The sequence below is a fragment of the Stegostoma tigrinum genome, chromosome 18 (genome assembly GCF_030684315.1).
Source record: "Stegostoma tigrinum isolate sSteTig4 chromosome 18, sSteTig4.hap1, whole genome shotgun sequence".
NCBI lineage: Eukaryota > Metazoa > Chordata > Chondrichthyes > Orectolobiformes > Stegostomatidae > Stegostoma > Stegostoma tigrinum.
Window position 1 is genome coordinate 40771403 of NC_081371.1, and position 17686 is coordinate 40789088.

At 38.9% G+C, this 17686-nt stretch overlaps 1 protein-coding gene and 1 long non-coding RNA gene across 5 annotated transcripts in view; one reads left to right on the plus strand and one right to left on the minus strand.

Annotated features, from left to right (window-relative positions):
* LOC125460704 (uncharacterized) overlaps positions 1-5375 on the plus strand; it is a 60540-nt gene extending 55165 nt beyond the window's left edge. For both annotated transcript variants that reach the window (XR_007249318.1, XR_009446864.1), the window contains 2 exons: positions 3171-3505; positions 4189-5375. This is a non-coding gene — a long non-coding RNA (uncharacterized LOC125460704). The remainder of the gene's footprint in view (positions 1-3170; positions 3506-4188) is intronic.
* The window catches only part of LOC125460951 (uncharacterized), a 109910-nt gene that overhangs the window by 44554 nt on the left and 47670 nt on the right, over positions 1-17686 (minus strand). For 2 of the 3 annotated variants that reach the window (XM_048549192.2, XM_048549190.2), the window contains 7 exons: positions 17334-17503; positions 15012-15088; positions 14870-14919; positions 14069-14264; positions 8288-8398; positions 7166-7268; positions 4854-4974 (listed from right to left, as the gene is read on the minus strand). In XM_048549192.2, coding sequence (XP_048405149.1) covers positions 4854-4974; positions 7166-7268; positions 8288-8398; positions 14069-14264; positions 14870-14919; positions 15012-15088; positions 17334-17503 — 828 coding nt within the window. The remainder of the gene's footprint in view (positions 1-4853; positions 4975-7165; positions 7269-8287; positions 8399-14068; positions 14265-14869; positions 14920-15011; positions 15089-17333; positions 17504-17686) is intronic. The other variant, XM_048549191.2, reaches the window with a different exon arrangement.

Consider the following 17686-nt stretch of genomic DNA (forward strand, 5'->3'; position numbering starts at 1 on the left):
GTCGTCATTAGACTCTTAATTCCAGATATTTATTGAATTCAAATTCCACCATCTGCTGTGGTAGCAATGTGTAGAGCTGGATGAACACAACAGGCCAAGCAGCATCAGAGAAGCAGGAAGATGTTTCGGGCCTAGACCCTTCTTCAGAAAATTCCTTCATTTCCTGAAGAAGGGTCTAGGCCCGAAACGTCAGCCTTCCTGTTCCTCTGATGCTGCTTGGCCTACTGTGTTCATCCAGCTCTACACCTTGTTATCTCAGATTCTCCAGCATTTGCAGTTCTTACTAACCCTCCACCATCTGCCGTGGCGGGATTCAAACCGAGGTCCCTAGAACATTATCTGGGTCTCTAGATTACCAGTCCAGTGGTAATACCGCTAGGCCATTGCCTCCCCATAAGCCTTACTAAAGTCGTAAGTAAGTAAGTCTTACTAAAACTGTACAAGATGTTGGTGAGCCCACATCTAGAGTACTGTGAGCAAATTTGGGCCCTTTTATTTTAGAAAAGAGATAATTTCATGGGAAGCAGTTCCAAGAAGGTTCACTAGTTTGATCACTGGAAAGGATGGATTACTTTATGAGCAAAGGCTAAACAGGTTGGGACTCTACTCAGTGGAGTTCAGAAGAATGAGAAGTAATCTTTTGTGATAACTAGGGTTCTTCAGGGTCTTGACATGATAAATGCTGAGAGGATGTTTTCCCTCATGGGAGAGTCTCAGGCCAGAGGGCATAGTCCCAGAATAAAGGGCAGCCAATTCAAGACTGAAATAAGAAGGAATTACTTCTCTCAGAGGGTTGTGAGTCTTCAGAAATCCTTTGAATAGGCTGCTGGGGGAGAATCCTTGTTTATCTTCAAGGCTGGTATGGATAGACTTTTGTTCAGTATGAGAATCAAGAGTTGTAGGAAAGTGGATGTGAGGAATGTCAGATCAGCCATGATCCTATTGAATGGTGGAGCAGGCTCAAGGGCCCACTTGCCTGATCCTGTTTCTATTTTTTGATGGTCTTATGGGTGTTGTTGGCTGGACCATCTGTTTTTAGTTGCTATGGAGAAGGTGCTGATGAGCTACCTTCTTGAATCACTGCAGGCCATGTATTATTCGTAGATGAAACCTTTGATTCTCTCAGGGCAGCAACTTCAAAGAAATTTGGGGATTTACAAGTAATATTAATCAATTAAAACCTTCTTTCTGATTAAAGATTTAACAGCACCTTAGGTTTGTTTAATATATCCTCCTCAGTTGAATGACCCTTTATTCTTTTACTTATAAATTCTTTGTTCTGTGCACTCCTTCTCACTTCACCTGATGAAGGGGTTATGCTCTGAAAGCTTTTGTTTTCAAATACACCTGTTGGACTATAACCTGGTGTTGTGTGATTTTTGACCTTGTCTTGCTCTGGTTCGGCCACATCTGGAGTACTGTGGACGTGGAACCGTTGGAAAAGGTGCAGAGATTTACCAGGATATTGACTGGAATGGAAGCAAGGTCTTACGAGGATAGGTTGAGAGAGCTACGGCTTTTCTCTTTAGAACGATGAAGGATGAGAGGTGACTTGATAGAGGTATACAAAATGATCAGAGATATAGATAGTGTGGACAGCCAGAGACATTTTCCTAGGGTGGAAGAGGCTATTACGAGGGGGCGTAGTTTTATAGTGAGTGGAGGTAGATATAGGGGAGACGTCAGAGGTAGGTTCTTTACTCAGAGAGTGGTCAGGGCGTGGATTGAATTGCCGGAGAGGGTAGTGGAGTCGGCCTCATTATGGGCATTTAAACAGTCATTAGATAGGCATATGGGTGATAGTATAACGTAGAGGTGGAGGTTAGATAGACCTTAGGATTAGTCTAAAAGTTCGGCACAACATCGTGGGCTGAAGGGCTTGCACTGTGTTATACTGTTCTATGTTCTATTAACCCAGTCAAACACCAGCACCTCCACATCAAGTCAGGATAGTGACAGGTTTGGAGGCAAACTTGCAGGTGGTCATGTTCCCTTGTATCTGTTGCTTTTATCCTTTTCAATACAAGTGGTCATGACTTTGAAAGATGCTGTCTAAGAAGCTTTGGTGAATTTCTGCAGTGTATCTTATCGACAGTACACACAATTGCTGTGGACTGCCAATGGTGGAGAAACTGGAATGCCTATTGAAATTCTATGGCTACAAAAGTAGGTCTGAGGCCAATGGCACCATCAGGACCAAGCAGCTCGCTTGAATGGTACTACATCCATAAACATTCACTCCCTCCTCCACCAAAGCCCAGTAGGAGCAGTGCATCTGTCTACTTGATGCACTGTAGAAATTTACTGATGTTCCTTAGAAAGCACGTTCCAAATCCATGACCATTACCATCTAGGAGGAGGAGGGCAGCGTAGACAAAGTAACATCACCAACTGCAAGCTAATTACCATTCTGAGTTGGAAATATATTGCAGTTCTTTGGAAGGAGTCCAGCAGGACCATGTGCATTCAGGAACACACGATGCTGCCTATGTTGGCATGCATGGTGCAAATGAGAGCCCACCCACCAAACATTAATGCATTCCACGTTCCTAGAAACATCAGTCTGTGCTCAACAAGTTATTCAAATCTCAGAAGGTAAATGAACATAGATTATTGAAAATTTCTTCTTGTTATCTCAGACTTTTGCAGAGGTGGTTTGCTGCAGAATATCAGGGAGTCAGAGCACATCAGTTTATGACTAGGGCATTGAGCTCATAATCCAGAAGGTGCAATGCCTGAGGGGTATCTTGCATGCAAAAGGAAATGGAAAACCCTCCTGAGTGTAATGATAAGAAGTATTAGGAGATGGCCAGGTGCACGATGAGAAAATACCATTGCTCATGGACACAGTTTCACAAGTGGCTCTATGGCCTACTGCCTCTGGCAAGTTGAGTTGTTTGACAGAAGTATTCAGATGACCCTGTGATGATTGTGTACAAGACAAAACAGCAGCTGGGGTACACCGAGGAAGCACCTCTCCTCTAATATGGATGAATATATGGCCACCAATTTTAATAGTCATTTTGCCTGCTGGACCATCATCAAAGTTAAAATCCTGACAATTGTTTGTGGATGGTCGGTTTCCATAAGTATACTAATCCCATTTATTTTTAGCTCTCTGGCACCTTCTTCAGCCCAATAACATGGCTATATTTTTCTCTTTGTCACAGCCTTGCCTCGATTGCTGGAGTTGGGGATCATTAAGAATGCAGGGTATACTCCTGCAGGATTCTGAACATCAAGATGGAAGTAACCCAGATATGGTGTTCATTCCTCAACTGGAAGCAGCAGTGGAGTGAATCAACAGCTGCATGAGATCTATGTGGATAATCTGGCAAAGATCCAGAATCTGACAGGATAAAAGAAGAGAAAGATCCTTTTTGTGTCTTGGAAGAAACATAATTGGTGTTACATGGTCACAGAAAGTTAACAGGAGCTCATCCAACTAAATTGTTATCCACCTGATTAGAGATCAGAGTCAAGCCCTACAACTGTATCCTCATAGGTCTGCAAAATCGAGAGAATATAAATTGTAAACAGTTCATTCCTATAAACTAATTTTTCTACTATTATTTGTAAAAATTTATTGCCAGTATAATAAAAAATCCCTCTTTCAAAGCCAGAGATAATGGGAACTGCAGATGCTGGAGAATCCAAGATAACGAACTGTGGAGCTAGATGAACACAGCAGGCCAAGCAGCATTTCAGGAGCACAAAGCTGATGTTTCGGGCCTAGACCCTTCATCTGATGAAGAGTCTAGGCCCGAAACATCAGCTTTTGTGCTCCTGAGATGCTGCTTGGCCTGCTGTTTTCATCCAGCCCCACACTTTGTTATCTTACCCTCTTTCATAGCCTTTGTGTTATCTGTGTGTTTAAATTGCCTGTTATAAGAGCATATCAGGCTCAAAATCAATGGTTTCCTAATGCTCATTTACTTTAAATCTGACAAGCATTTGGTTGGAGACCTGAAAATTAAGTCTCGATTTGAATATGCTGAATGTTAGCTTTCTCTATTCTTGGAGGTTTCATCACATGGCTTGCCCCCCTCTCCAGTAATTAGCTTCGCAAATACATTTGTCCTTGTGACATTATCATCCCACGGCAATTGAAAAACATAGAGACTCATTTTCCATTTGGATGATGCTTGACTATGAGCCAAACTATGTTTTTTTTTCTCTTTATTGCAGTATCTTTACAATTGGTAAAGAAAAAGCAAAGACAAAGGAGAATTGATGACTGCAATCTATCAAGTGCCACACGTTGGTGGAAATGGCAAATACTGCAAGATACCAGAAGAAATGATCATTTGGGAAAATGTCACATAAGTCTCTTGTTTTTTTAAAAGCTTCTTCAAAACAATTATTCAGCTTGATGTACTTTGTTAATATGGATTACTAAGAAATGTTTCCTTGACAAGGAATCACTAGCCGATCCCCACCACTCCTCTTAACTCAGCCACCCTATCGATAACAGGTAGCTGTCATCTCATTCTGAACATCTGCTGACAGGTGGCTTCCTTATTATGAAGCTCCAGTAACTCAGATGAAATTAGAGATAACCTAACAATGTAAAATTTCCCCTTGCCCTGTATACTCTGGGATCAGTTCCGAGCATTCCTGAGGTCACATCCTGCCACTTTGAGAATCATCCTTAGAGTGAAACTTTCAATTAGTTTTCATAAACATGATTATTGATAGTAATGATTTGATCTCTGTGGAAACCTTTCGGTCGTTGGAAGTTGCAATAGACTAAATTTGTTGAGTGTCTGAAGGTATGGCCTGGTGTACAGTCTATAGACAAATGTCACAATACATGCATTGGGTTTCAGTAGCAACTACACAGGAAAACCTACCTGCTTCTTGGGCTGCTCATGAAACTCATATTTGTTAAGTGATTGTGAACTATATCTTCAAGAATATCTGTGTGCCCAAGGATAATACTGGGGATTGCTGATGACCAATATGCATAGTAACCTGTGTACAAATAAAAATGTGGAGAGCTCAAAACATCATCAGTGTAGTACACAATAGAATAAAAGCATGATACTTCCACATTTGATGCCACATGCAAGTCAGCATGATTCAATAACTTGTGATGAAATAATGCATATTGTTAGAACACGATTTTCTATTTACCACACATTTATCGACAGCAGAGTACCAAGTTATTTTAAATCACTATTCAGGCTGAAATAATTTAATCATGTTTATTATGGGAAAGCTCTACTACTGTATTTTCAAAACAAAAATAAATCTACCATCAGTACTTCTATTAATAACTAAAGAATTAAAAACAGTGACCTACTTTTGATATGAATGTGGTTTCTTCCTTCAAGCAATGTAGCTAGCAGTCAATGGCTATTAATCACACAGACACAAAACATTTTTGAACACTAAGAAAACTTGTGTACGATTATTTATGGTGAGTCTCAGGTTATTCTGTTGAAAAAGAATGTTACTGGGTGAAGGGGTAAGTGAAATATCACAATTTGAACTTGATCCAAACCACCTTATTCATGATTATCACAAAAGAGAGTTCAACAGACAAGGCTCCATATTCTATGAAGTGAAATTTATTCTTTATCATGCAATACACACGATGTAGCATCCTTGGAACTAACCCTTCACACACCGGATTGCACTGAAAATAATATAGGATGCCTGTTACATACTCCTGATTTCTCCAGCTATTGTAAAATAACAATACTGATAGCCCAGAGATAATGGGAACTGCAGATGCTGGAGAATCCAAGACAACAAAGTGTGAAGCTGGATGAACACAGCAGGCCAAGCAGCATCTCAGAAGCACAAAAGCTTACAGAGATGCTGCTTGGCCTGCTGTGTTCATCCAGCCTCACATTTTGTTGTCTTATACTGATAGCCCATATTAGCTCATGGTAAGACTGAGTTATAACATAGATCATGGTAAAATTTATATTGAAACCATTCATCACTGATACTTGGAACCATCTCTGAGACAAAATACATTGAAAATGATAAGATAATAATATCATAATAAATAGAGGCAGGAGTGGGTATTTGGCCCAGGGAGCATCCTCTGTCCTTCATTAAGTTATGGCTGATCTGATTTGATTGTGGCCTTAACTCTATTTTTCTACTTGTCCCCCACAATCCTGAATTCCCTTCTTTATCAAAGACCTGCCTTCACTGCTATCTCTGGAAGAACTTCTAAAGTCAAATAACACTCTGAGAAAAGATATTCACCTTCATTCTAATTAATGGACATGATATTAATAAACAGTGCTTCTTCTTCTAAACTCCCCTATGAGAGTAAACATACTTTTAGCATCTACACTGTCAAGCTCCCTCAGTATCTTATATATTTTAATAAGATCATACTTCATTCAAGATCACAACTCATTTTTCTAACTCCAATTGATATAGGCACAACCTGCTCAACTTTTCCTCATAGTATAAGCACTTCAATCCATCAATCAAACTACTGGGATAAGGATGGTAGTTTGTACACCCCTCAAATTTTATTCCATTTGGGTTCCTTCTGTTAGTAGACATAGTTCGTAGACTTTCTGAGGCAGCTTAAACCATGGCGGACCACCAGTCCTGATTTTGGAACATTTGCTCCTGGGACTTTTTCATTGACATGCTTTGAAATAGATGATGCTAATTTTTGGACCTCCCAGAACCACTTGTGCAGGGGCACAATAGTAGAACTCATTCTACTCAGATCATGACTGTAATCAGATCTGGAATAAGTGGTTCTGGGAAATCCCAAAATAAGCATCAGCACAGCAGGTTATTAGTGAGCCATTGCATCAATTTTTTTGATAATTCATGAAGAGGATTCGGCAGATAGAGTGGAAAGTGACTAGATTTCATTAGTTTCAGTTATCGTACTATTCCCTTTTGGTGACTTGTTAAATAATGTTCTCACAAATTTGGAAACTATAAAGCACATGAGGTGACAGTTTTGGATTTTTTTTAGAAGAAATTGTAGAAAAATGTAAGAATTTTCCTAATCCAAGTATTTAATCATAAATCGTCTTTAACATTGAAAATTTTTTAACGACTATTTTCCTCACAGAATTAATGGATAATCCAGATATATGTTCAAGGTGAAGGTCCTATATAAAAACAAAACATTAATGTATTTTACAAGCAACTACATAAAAGAATGTTATCTTACTCAGCAAGAACTTCCTGAATTTTTCACTTCGAATTCCATCGAATGCTGTACGGTTTTTCAAGTCCTTCGCTTGCACATCACAACCCCATTCAATTAAAAGCTGCTAAGTGGAACCGTAAAAAAGCCAACAAAATAAATAAAATGCAACTGAACTTGCTCAGCAATGTAGACTGTATAGAAATGACATTTAGGCATGTTTTAATGGTTTCATTGTGTGCAAGAATAACAAATATTTAAGAATTCATGATAGCCTAGCTGGAACATTTTACATCAATGCATGAGCATACTCAAACATCAGCTAAATTGGCAATTCATTCCTGAAGCTATTTAAATGCAATGTAAAATTTAAAAAAAACTTTTATTATAGTTCATGCATTGGCTTTTTAGAACACTAAAAATGTTTATCTGCATTTTCTCTATTGATTCATGTGCACAGAGTTGCCTTACCCAACATGGAAGGAGCTTCTCTAAATGGTCAGATTTTTGTTTTGTAGGAGATTTGGGATGTGCTAGAATTAGGCCCACCATCCTTTTAAGTAGTAGATATGCAGAGGCCTGGGTTACATGAGTTGATCAAAAGTTTAACATGAGGGCCCAAGGAGTCCCTGCTGTGAAGTAGGAAGTGGATGCAAGTGTTCCTGTTGCTCAGAGGAAACATCAATTAATTTCAAGTGAGTACTAACTGTAATAATAGTCCAACTGTTTTCTGATATTGAAAGAAATAATACATAATGGGAAAATATAACATTACTTCTGTCTTTTCATATTATAATGAAGAAGCACAGAATTCAGTATTTACTCAGATTACTATAATACCTCAGGGATGACTGCGACACACATTTACCATGAATCTTTGCTTTTCTATCTGACATCTTACCACTCATCTCTCAGGATGTGGCCATACAATTGAATCTTTACCTGGACCCTCACAAGTATACACTAGTGTGGCAGAATTGTGTGCCTCAGTGAGAGCAGACCATTTACCTGTGCTGACGACTCCCTGCAAAAATTCAGAGACCACAATCTGAGGGAGGTTCCCAATGAATCCCAGTTTATAAATCTTTAATCTTTTTGGTAAGTTCAGTTAACCAAACTATTTCACAGTTATAAATTGTATCTCACCTGGCATATTTTACGATGCTGTCTCCCTGCTGCAAAGAAGAATGGAGTTAACCCATTGGCATTTCTTGCATCAAGAGACACTCCATTCTCCAACAGTTCATGAGTTATATCCTGTCAATCAAACATGACATGAACATTAGTCCCTTGGAACAACTCATTTTAAAGGGAAGAACATCACCCCATAAAACAGTTAAATACAAAAGAGAATTTTTTTTTACACTTAATTACCTCTGCAATTACACTTGAAGCTGTTTTACTTTGATGGTGCTTCTTGGTTTCACTCATTGACAAAGCAAATAAGCTATCAGCTGTGAAAGAAGCGTGTGCAGTATAACTGCAACAGTAGGGAAGGAAGGTTGTGTTTTTCAATATATCAATAACAGTTGAGAGTGAAAGCAAGTACATTTCATACAAAAATATAATCTAATGTCAAAAAAATTTGATGGATATTTCCAATGCAATCAGAGACAAAGTAATATTTGGTGTTGCTCCAGACTGAGAGGACAAGTAAAAATTATACAATTTGTAATTGTCAATAAAAAAAAGTTACTTTTTAAAAAATGTGCTCATGGGATGTGGATATCACTGACTGGCCAGCATTTGTTGCTTGTTCCTAAGTGCTTTTGAGAAGGTGCAGGTTAGCTGCTTTATTGAACTGTCACTGTCCACGTGCTGATGGTTGACCAATAATGCCGTTCAGGAGGGAATTTCAGGATTTTGACCCAGAAGTAGTGAAGGAGCAATGATATGTTTCCAAATGATATGTTGCTTGGAGGGGAATCTACAGGCAGTTTCCCCATGTATCTATAGTTCTTATCCTTCTAGATGGAAGCATTCTGAGTTTGGAAAGTGCTGTCTAAGGATTGTTGGTGAATTTCTGTAGTGCATCTTGTAGATAGTACACACTGCTGCTACTGAGCATCAGTGTTGGAGGGAGTGGATGTTTGTGGATGTGGTGCTTGTCAAGGAGGCTGCTTTGTCCTTGATGATGTCAAGCTTCTCGAATGGTGTTGGAGCTGCACCTATCTAGGCATGTGGGAAGTTTCCATCACATTCCTGACTTGTGTTTTGTAGATGATGGAAAGGGTTTGAGGAATCAGGAGTTGAGTTAATTGCCACAGCATTCCTAGCCTCTGACTTGCTCTTTTTTCCTTATTCATTCATGGATTGAGGGCATCACTGCAAGGCAGCATTTATTGCCCATCCCTAATAGCCCAGAGGGCAGTTAAGAGTCAAACACATTGCTGTGGGTCTGGAGTCACATGTAGGTCAGACCAGGTAAGGATGGCAGATTTCCTTCCTTAAAGGACAATAGTGAACCAGATAGGTTTTTCCTAATAATCAACAATGGATTCATAGTCATCTTTAGATTCTTAATTCCAGATATTTTGTTGAATCCAATTCTACCATCTGCCATGGTGGGATTTGAACCCAGGTCCCGAGAACATTATCTGGGTCTTTGGATTACTAGTCCACCGATAATACCATTAGGCCAGCACCTCCCCACTCTTATAGCTACAGTATTTATATGGTGAGTCCAGATGAGTTAATGGTCAATGGTAACTTTTGAGATGTCAAAAGTGAGAAAATCAGTGATGGTAACACCTTTTAAAGCCAAGGGCCAAAGCTTAAATTGTCTCTTATTGGAGATCGTCATAGACTGGCATTTGTGTGCCACAGAAGTTACTTGCCACTTGTCAGCTGAAGCCCAAATATTGTTGTATTTGAACATGGACTACTTTATCATTATCCTGGATTTATCCATGGATCATTACAAAAACTGTCCTTACTTATTAATATTTATATACTTAAGACTTTTTGTTAGTGTAGCATAAAAAATGAGGGCATTGTAATGTTTCTTATTTTATTTGAAGCTTTGTCTCAATTCTCTCCAGAGATTACTGACTGACATTTAATTGTTAAGTGGGAATAGAACTAAAAATAGCCAAATACAGCCTCAAAAATACTGAACATGTATCATTCAGAAATATCAATAATGATAACTTATTGGTCCCCAGCCAAATGTTATTAGGATTCGAATGATAGTTGGCAGAGTTTCAGAAGCACTTTGTACCATGAGTCTCTCCTATAATTTTTTTCTTTGCTGGCAAACTCACATTTCTGTTGATGTTTCTTTTTTGCCTGTGTGTGACCCACAACCAGGTTAACGAATTAAATCAACTGAATGGTGTGTTTTGCTTGGTTTAATCAATTGTTCAGACATGTTATTAAACATCTGTGGAGCAGGTGAGGTCAGGGACTTGAAACCATGCCTCTTGTCTCAGCGCTTGAGAGATTATGATTGTACAACAATAACCGTTGTTCTTCCTTGGTAGTACTTTCTAATCAACCTGGTCAGAAATGTTATTTTTATCAGTTATCAGATACCTCTGGAGTAGGTGGGAATGAACTCAGAACTCCTGGCAGAGGTGGTGGGGGGGGGGGGGGGGGGGGGTACTAGAACTATACCACAAGAACCCCTGTGTGCTTCTCTTGAGTAGTCTAAGAGAAGAGTGGAAGTAGTTGTTGCTACAAGTGGATATTACAGAGACCAGGGATTCCATTTAAAGTGGTTCTAACATTTTATGCTTATCATGGGTAAATTATGTTAATGTAGTATGCCTGCTTTAATTGCGGAGGAAAGTATCAAGAAAATTTGTTGTAGCTAGTGTTAAGTAATACAGTTTGGTGTCCAATTTAGTTTCAGTACAGTGTTTGCTATGGCCCTGGCATGACTGATTTTATGTAACTAACAATATCACCATAAATTCTACAAATGATTCCATTCCAACTTCCAGATACTGCATTTATGATTTAGGGAAAAGAATATATGTTAATTTGATATGATGGCCAAAATTGTAATGAAGAGGATTAATAGATATTTATGAGTAAGCAAACTGCATCACAATTCCACAGAACTTAGGAGCAGCAGAAGGAGGCCAATCAGCCATGGAACCTTGACTGGTCACTGAACAAGATCACACTAGCTGTGATTGTGGTCTCAACCTAACACTCCCCGCTCTCTGATGAAGGGTCTAGGCCTGAAACGTCAGCTTTTGTGCTCCTGAGATGCTGCTTGGCCTGCTGTGTTCATCCAGCCTCACATTTTATTATCTTAGAATCTCCAGCATCTGCAGTTCCCATTATCTCTCTCCCCGCTGCCTCCTTGTCTAACAAAAATCTGTCCTTTCGCATTGAATCAGTTTAATGATACCTCCTCCACCACTTTCAGGGCAGGACTCCAAGGGTTATCAGGCCATATCCTGCTGGGCACAGGATTAATTGGCACTGCCACTTCCAGGCACTATACCCTCTCCGGCCTCAATCTGAAGCCTAACCGGATCATGTTAATGTAGCACTGTGTGGAATCAGCAACCTTCATCATGGCATCAAAAAAGAAACCACCAAATATGAAGAAATAATTAAGGCCTTTGATTGTTATTTTAGTTTATTCGACAATCCCATAATTTTAATTGGTGCAGCCAGGAGCCAGAAAACAATATCTGTATTGATATGACCTGTGTGACCTTGCTGAGAATTACCAAGGTGGAACATTGCATGATAAACTCAGAAGGGACCAGGTCATAGTGGGGTGATGGATGAAGTTTCATCAGAATGTTTACACTCCAAAGAGGATCTTACATTCTCTCAGCTAGTGCAGCTTGTCTGACAGGCTGAACTTCAGAACGAATACAGGGCTTTTATCCAATTCTTTTCATTCCCTGTGATGGACAGGTCATATTAATAGCTGATACATTTCCTGAACTTCTGCGCTCACGCAGAAACATTAAAAATAGGAATAAAAGTAGGCTATTCGGCCCTTCCGATCCTGCTCTGCCAATAGATATGATCATGACTGATCATCCAACTCAGTACCTCGTTCCTGCTTTTGTTCCATACATTTTGATCCCTTTAGCTCTAAGAACTGTCTATCACCATCTTCAAAACATTTAATGATTTGGCCTCACCCCTTTCTGTGGCAGATAATTCCATAGGTTCACCACTCTCCAGTTGAAGAAAATTCTTTTCATCTCCGTCCTAAATGGCCTATCCTGTATCCTTAGCCTGTGACTCCTGGATGTAGACTCCCAGGTATCAAGAATATCCTTCCTGTGACCTGCAACCTCACACCTTTCATCTTTCCCAGAAACATGACAAGATTCCCTTTGTCTTCATTTTCCACCACCAAACATGTCTCCCCCACCTGTCACTTGTCAGATTTTTGAAGAGACCATGTCCTCCATAACATTTTACCTGTCACTCATCACTAAGACCTCATCTTCCTTGCATGGCCTATTCCCATGCAATCACAGCAATTGTAACACCTGTCCTATTACCTCCTCCCTTCTCAATATCCGAGACTCCACTTCTTCTAAGTAAATCTGATTTACATTTACTTCTTTCAATCTAGCCTACTGAATTAGGGCCTAGGCCCGAAACATCAGCTTTTCTGCTCCTAAGATGCTGCTTAGCCTACTATGTTCATCCAGCTCTACACTTTGTTATCTCGGATTCTCCAGCATCTGCAGTTCCTTTTATCTCTAGCCTACTGTATTCACTGTTAAGAATGTGGTGTCCTCCACGTTCGGGATACTAAACATATAAAGGGTCATTACTTTGCAGACCACCTCTACACAGTCTGCAAACACGACACTGATCTTCCAGTTACTTGCCACTTTAAATGCCACCTTGCTGTGATGCTCATTTCTGGCCTGGTTCTGCTGTAGGGTTCCAGTGAAGCCTAGCACAAATTGGATGAACAGCACCTTATTTTCTGTTTATAAACTTTACAGCTTTCTGGACTCAACATTGAATTTAACAACTTCTTTCACATTGTTTCTCCTGCCTTTCCCCATCCCCACTCCTTATATTGTCCAGTTTTCTTGGCTTTGCTTTCAGCAGAGTTGACCAATACTCTGCTATTAGTACCTATTATTTAATACCTACTCTGGGCCTATCTCTTTTCTCGCTAACCAGTATGACTCTCTTAGTCTTTTGTTCTGTGAAATCTGTAATCTCTAATCTCTCACTTCCTCTAACCTTACACAACATTCCTCTCTGTTCCACTTGCTCCATCCCACCATTTACTACATTATAAAAACCCATTACTTTTTGTTCTCCCTCTCTTCAGTTTTTATAAGAGTCATAATGGAACTGAAATTTAATTCTGCTTCTCTTTCTACAAATGCTGCCAGATATTTTGAATTTCTTCAGCAATTTCAGTTTTTATTTCTACCCAAGGGCACAGACAGGCTTCCTGGGGCCAGACCGTTGATTTTGACTTTGTTCAATTCATCAGTCGGGAAGTTGCCAATGTGCTAGTAAGACAAAATGAGAAGACGGCATAGTCCCACCATTGCTTTGTTTCCATATTCCGGCAAGAAAACACTTCATTGACACAAGGCCCATCTAGGTATTAATGCTGAGTGCTTTGCATGCCACTGGAGAGGGCATTTTAAGGTGTTTTGATGAAGCAACAGTAGAGAGACAAAACTCCAAGATGTCACTGCAGAAGCAGCACTGCATTTGAGCTCCTGAGCTTGTTCACTTCTGTCTGCTCTGAAATAGCACTTTTATATTTTATGGTGTGAAAGGGCATCCCTGGACATTATAAGTGGTATTGTATGATAATTTAATAAAGAATAATACTTAAGACATTTTCTGTGTTTAGCTATGAATCAATTGGTACAAAAATTGAGATATGCTGGGGGCAAACACCATAGCAAAAATATTTATAAAGACCAAAAGATGTAGATGATTGAAACATAATACCATACATACAAAATGGCCCTTCTGACATGCCAAATGCAGAGATCCATTGCCAGACCCTGATTCTTTTGAATGGATAACATCAATACATGAATCCTTGAAGAACTGAGCCATGTTTTTCACAACTTGGAAGTCACCATTTTTCACAGCTTGTAAGAAAGCTCGCTGCCAGTAGCCCGGGCTACCAGGAAATACTTGGTACAAAACACTGTTAAAAAAGTTGATAACGAAATATATTTTAGTTTTTTATCATATGACAATTTTTAAATAGGAAGTTATTGAGTGAACTACAAAACTTTTTTTTATTCATGCAAAGTTGGTGTTACTGGCTAGGCTGACATTTATTGAGCATCCTTGATTGTGCAGGTAAAGATGGTCATGAGCTGCACTTGTGAACTATTGAAGTTCTTGGGATGCATGAAAATCCAAAATGCTGTTAATAAGCAGCTCCAGAATTTTAAACTAGCAACAGCGTAGTTCTGAAGAAGTGTCATATGGGACTCAAAACTTTAACACTCTCCACAGACATTGCTAGACCTGCCGAGTGTCTCCATCATTCTCTGTGTTCCAGATTTTCAACATCCACAGTATTTTTCCTATAGTTCTCTGCAACAAATTGACACATCATTTTTACATTTGTCTAGTGCTACTCCTGTCATGCCCTCCTGCACCCTTCATTAAGCTTTGGTTAAAGATCCTGGCTTGATGGTAGAGGGGAATACCCCAAGCCAAGAGCTTATAGTTGAGGTTAACTGAGGTTACAAATCTCTAATAATGCATTCAAGTGATTTCCAACATCATTTCTACACTTACCACATGTTCATCTTCAGCTTCTTATTTCTTGTCTTACTTTCAAAAAATAACTAGCAGCAAAACAAAACAAAGTTTAGTTGATGTAATATGACAAAATTAATATGTAACAAAAATGGAGATGTTAACCCAACATAATACTTACATGATAATCTGGATAAGCGTTTGGATTAACCTCAACCACCCCAGTTAAAGGAAGTTTCAAGATCCTTCGAACTGAGACTGAATGCAAAATCAACATGACAGTAAGTTGCTGTATGCAATCTAATCTTGTTGCTGACTTTCTTTTTTTGTAATTCTAAAGCATAGATGATTTTCATCTTTCCAAAAACTTTAAAACCAAAATGATTCTTCCAGAACTTACTGGAGCAAGATAGATTTTGACAACTTTTATCACCAGTTTAAAATTGATTCAGGCTATGAATTTCCAGAGTTGTGAGATACTTAGAGTCCAGTAAGGACAATCAGAAATGAGGTACTTTGATGTGAGCAAATGTGTAATCCCCAATGACCAATCCCAACCTCAGAATGTAACCATTGAAATTTAATGATTGAGAAATAAACAACAGGGAGGATAGAGAAACAGGGCATAGAATTTACATCTGTTCCATCAGCAAGCTGTTGTGGAGTAGAACTCCTCAGGCTGCTGGTCTAATTTACAGAAGATACAGGTCAATACTGGGTGTGCTTTGGACCTAACCATTTTACCGCAGTGAATGCTCTCTGTCTAAACATTGACGGATGAGTAAATATTGCCTGGGCACCAGGGATAACACCACAGCTTTTCTTGAAATTAATTCCCTAGCTTCGTTTTTGTCTACCTGGGATGACATTCAGAATCTTGATTTAACAATGAACAACATTACCTCTATTGTAGAATGTCAGCCTGGATGTTTGCACTCAAATCCTGGAGTAAACCTTGAGCCCACAACCTTCAGGTTCAGAGGCATGGGTGTGAACAACTAAGCTATCACTTGCACCATAAGAGACACTGGAGTCAGGCTTTTAAAGTTTAAATTGAGATCTGCTATCGATTTTGTACAACATGTTTATATATATGTTGCTAAGTGATCTTCTCTGAAGGTGTTGTACATGTCGCTGGACTGTATTTACATGATGTGTAACTGCCAGAGTTGGACTGGGGTGGACACAGTCAAAAATCACATAACACCAGTTTATAATCCAACAGGTTTATTTGAAGACACGAGCTTCTGGAGTCTTGGTCCTTCTTCAGGTGTCAATGAAAGAGATGGCATCAGACACAGAATTAATAAGTAAAAGATCAAATGTCATTGAACTGAGGCAAATGTATTGAACCAGCCCAAGACTGTTATTAAATCTTCAAACAATTAGGAAGGATTAATATGCAAATCCTAGAATTTCTTTCAAATCATTCATTGCCCTGAGATAACTAAAGGTTTCATTAGTATGCTAGAGGAGACATTTCAGGTCAAACAATGCATTTTAGGTGTGAGACCTTGTTTACAATCAGACTGTGCATTAACTAGGAGTCAGACTGGTCTTATTTTCAAAAGTAAGAATTTATAAAACACTACATTGTCTATAAATTGTGTGCTTCTTGGACAAAATAGAATGTATCTGCAATTACAAATCTGTAAATGCAAATTCACACCATAGGTTTGTGTGTGTGTGTGTGTGTGTGTGTGTGTGTGTGTGTGTGTGTGTGTGTGTGTGTGTATGCGTTTGAGAAAGAGAGAGGAAGAGAAAAAGAGAGTCTGTGAGTGCGCAAGCTGGAGTGACATGAGTGTGTGAATGTGTGTGCGCGTTTGAGTTTGTGTGTGACAGAAAGGGTGTGTATAAGAGAGGGTCTGTGTGAGTTTAAATGTGTAGAATATGTTTGTGTGAGAGTGTGTGTAGGTTGCATGTGTGTGAGTGTGTGTGTGACAGAGAGTGTATAGTGTGGATTTGCATTTTAATCTTTTCTAATATATTAATGACTGAACAGCCATCTTACGTTTGATCAGTACATGCATCAGTTATAGGACCATTTGATTTTTTGCTTATAAATTCTTTGTCTGATGCCAGCTTTCGCATTGACACCTGAAGGAGTGAGACTCTGAAAACTTGTCTCTTCAAATAAACTTATTGGACTATAACCTGGTGTTGTGTGATTTTTGACTTTATACTTATATAACAAAATAATAGGCTTCTTCTGAACTGTGAGCAACTAAGTTATAAATTTGCACTTGTTTCAAATGTGGGTTGGTGCCTCTTTTCCTCTGTCTGACTAGGAAGTACAGAAGGAATAAATGATGTATACTTCAGGCTGAAACAAAATTATGCATTTTTAAGATACAATAATATGTTAATTCCTGAATAAGGAGTTGAAAATAATGACTTTCAGCACATTCCATTGCATATAAAACGCTTCTAAAATGCAGATTAACTTTGTCTCCCAACAGTTTAAAGTGTACTATATTAGTAAATGTTGACTTGTGACTATTACCATTACGTTGATATCCTGAGAAATCTTCAACAAATTTCTTAGTCTTCTTATCCTGAAGAACTATCTTCCTACTTTCAGGGAAGGTCTCTTTTTCAGTTGCAAGATAGAAGCAATTAGTTTGGGTGAAAGCAATTGCCAATGACAAGCATAGCTCATTCATTGACATATTTCTAAAAATGAAAGGAATAAAAATGAAAGAAAACATCTAATTAAGGACTGCTAGGATGGTGAAGTCCATAATTTTCAAATAAGGAGGGCTTTGAAACACTTAAGGACACAGAATTAGTGGAGATCAGCAATAATCAAAACCTAGTGGGAGATAAAGAAAAAGTTGTCATAGTCTTACAAGACGA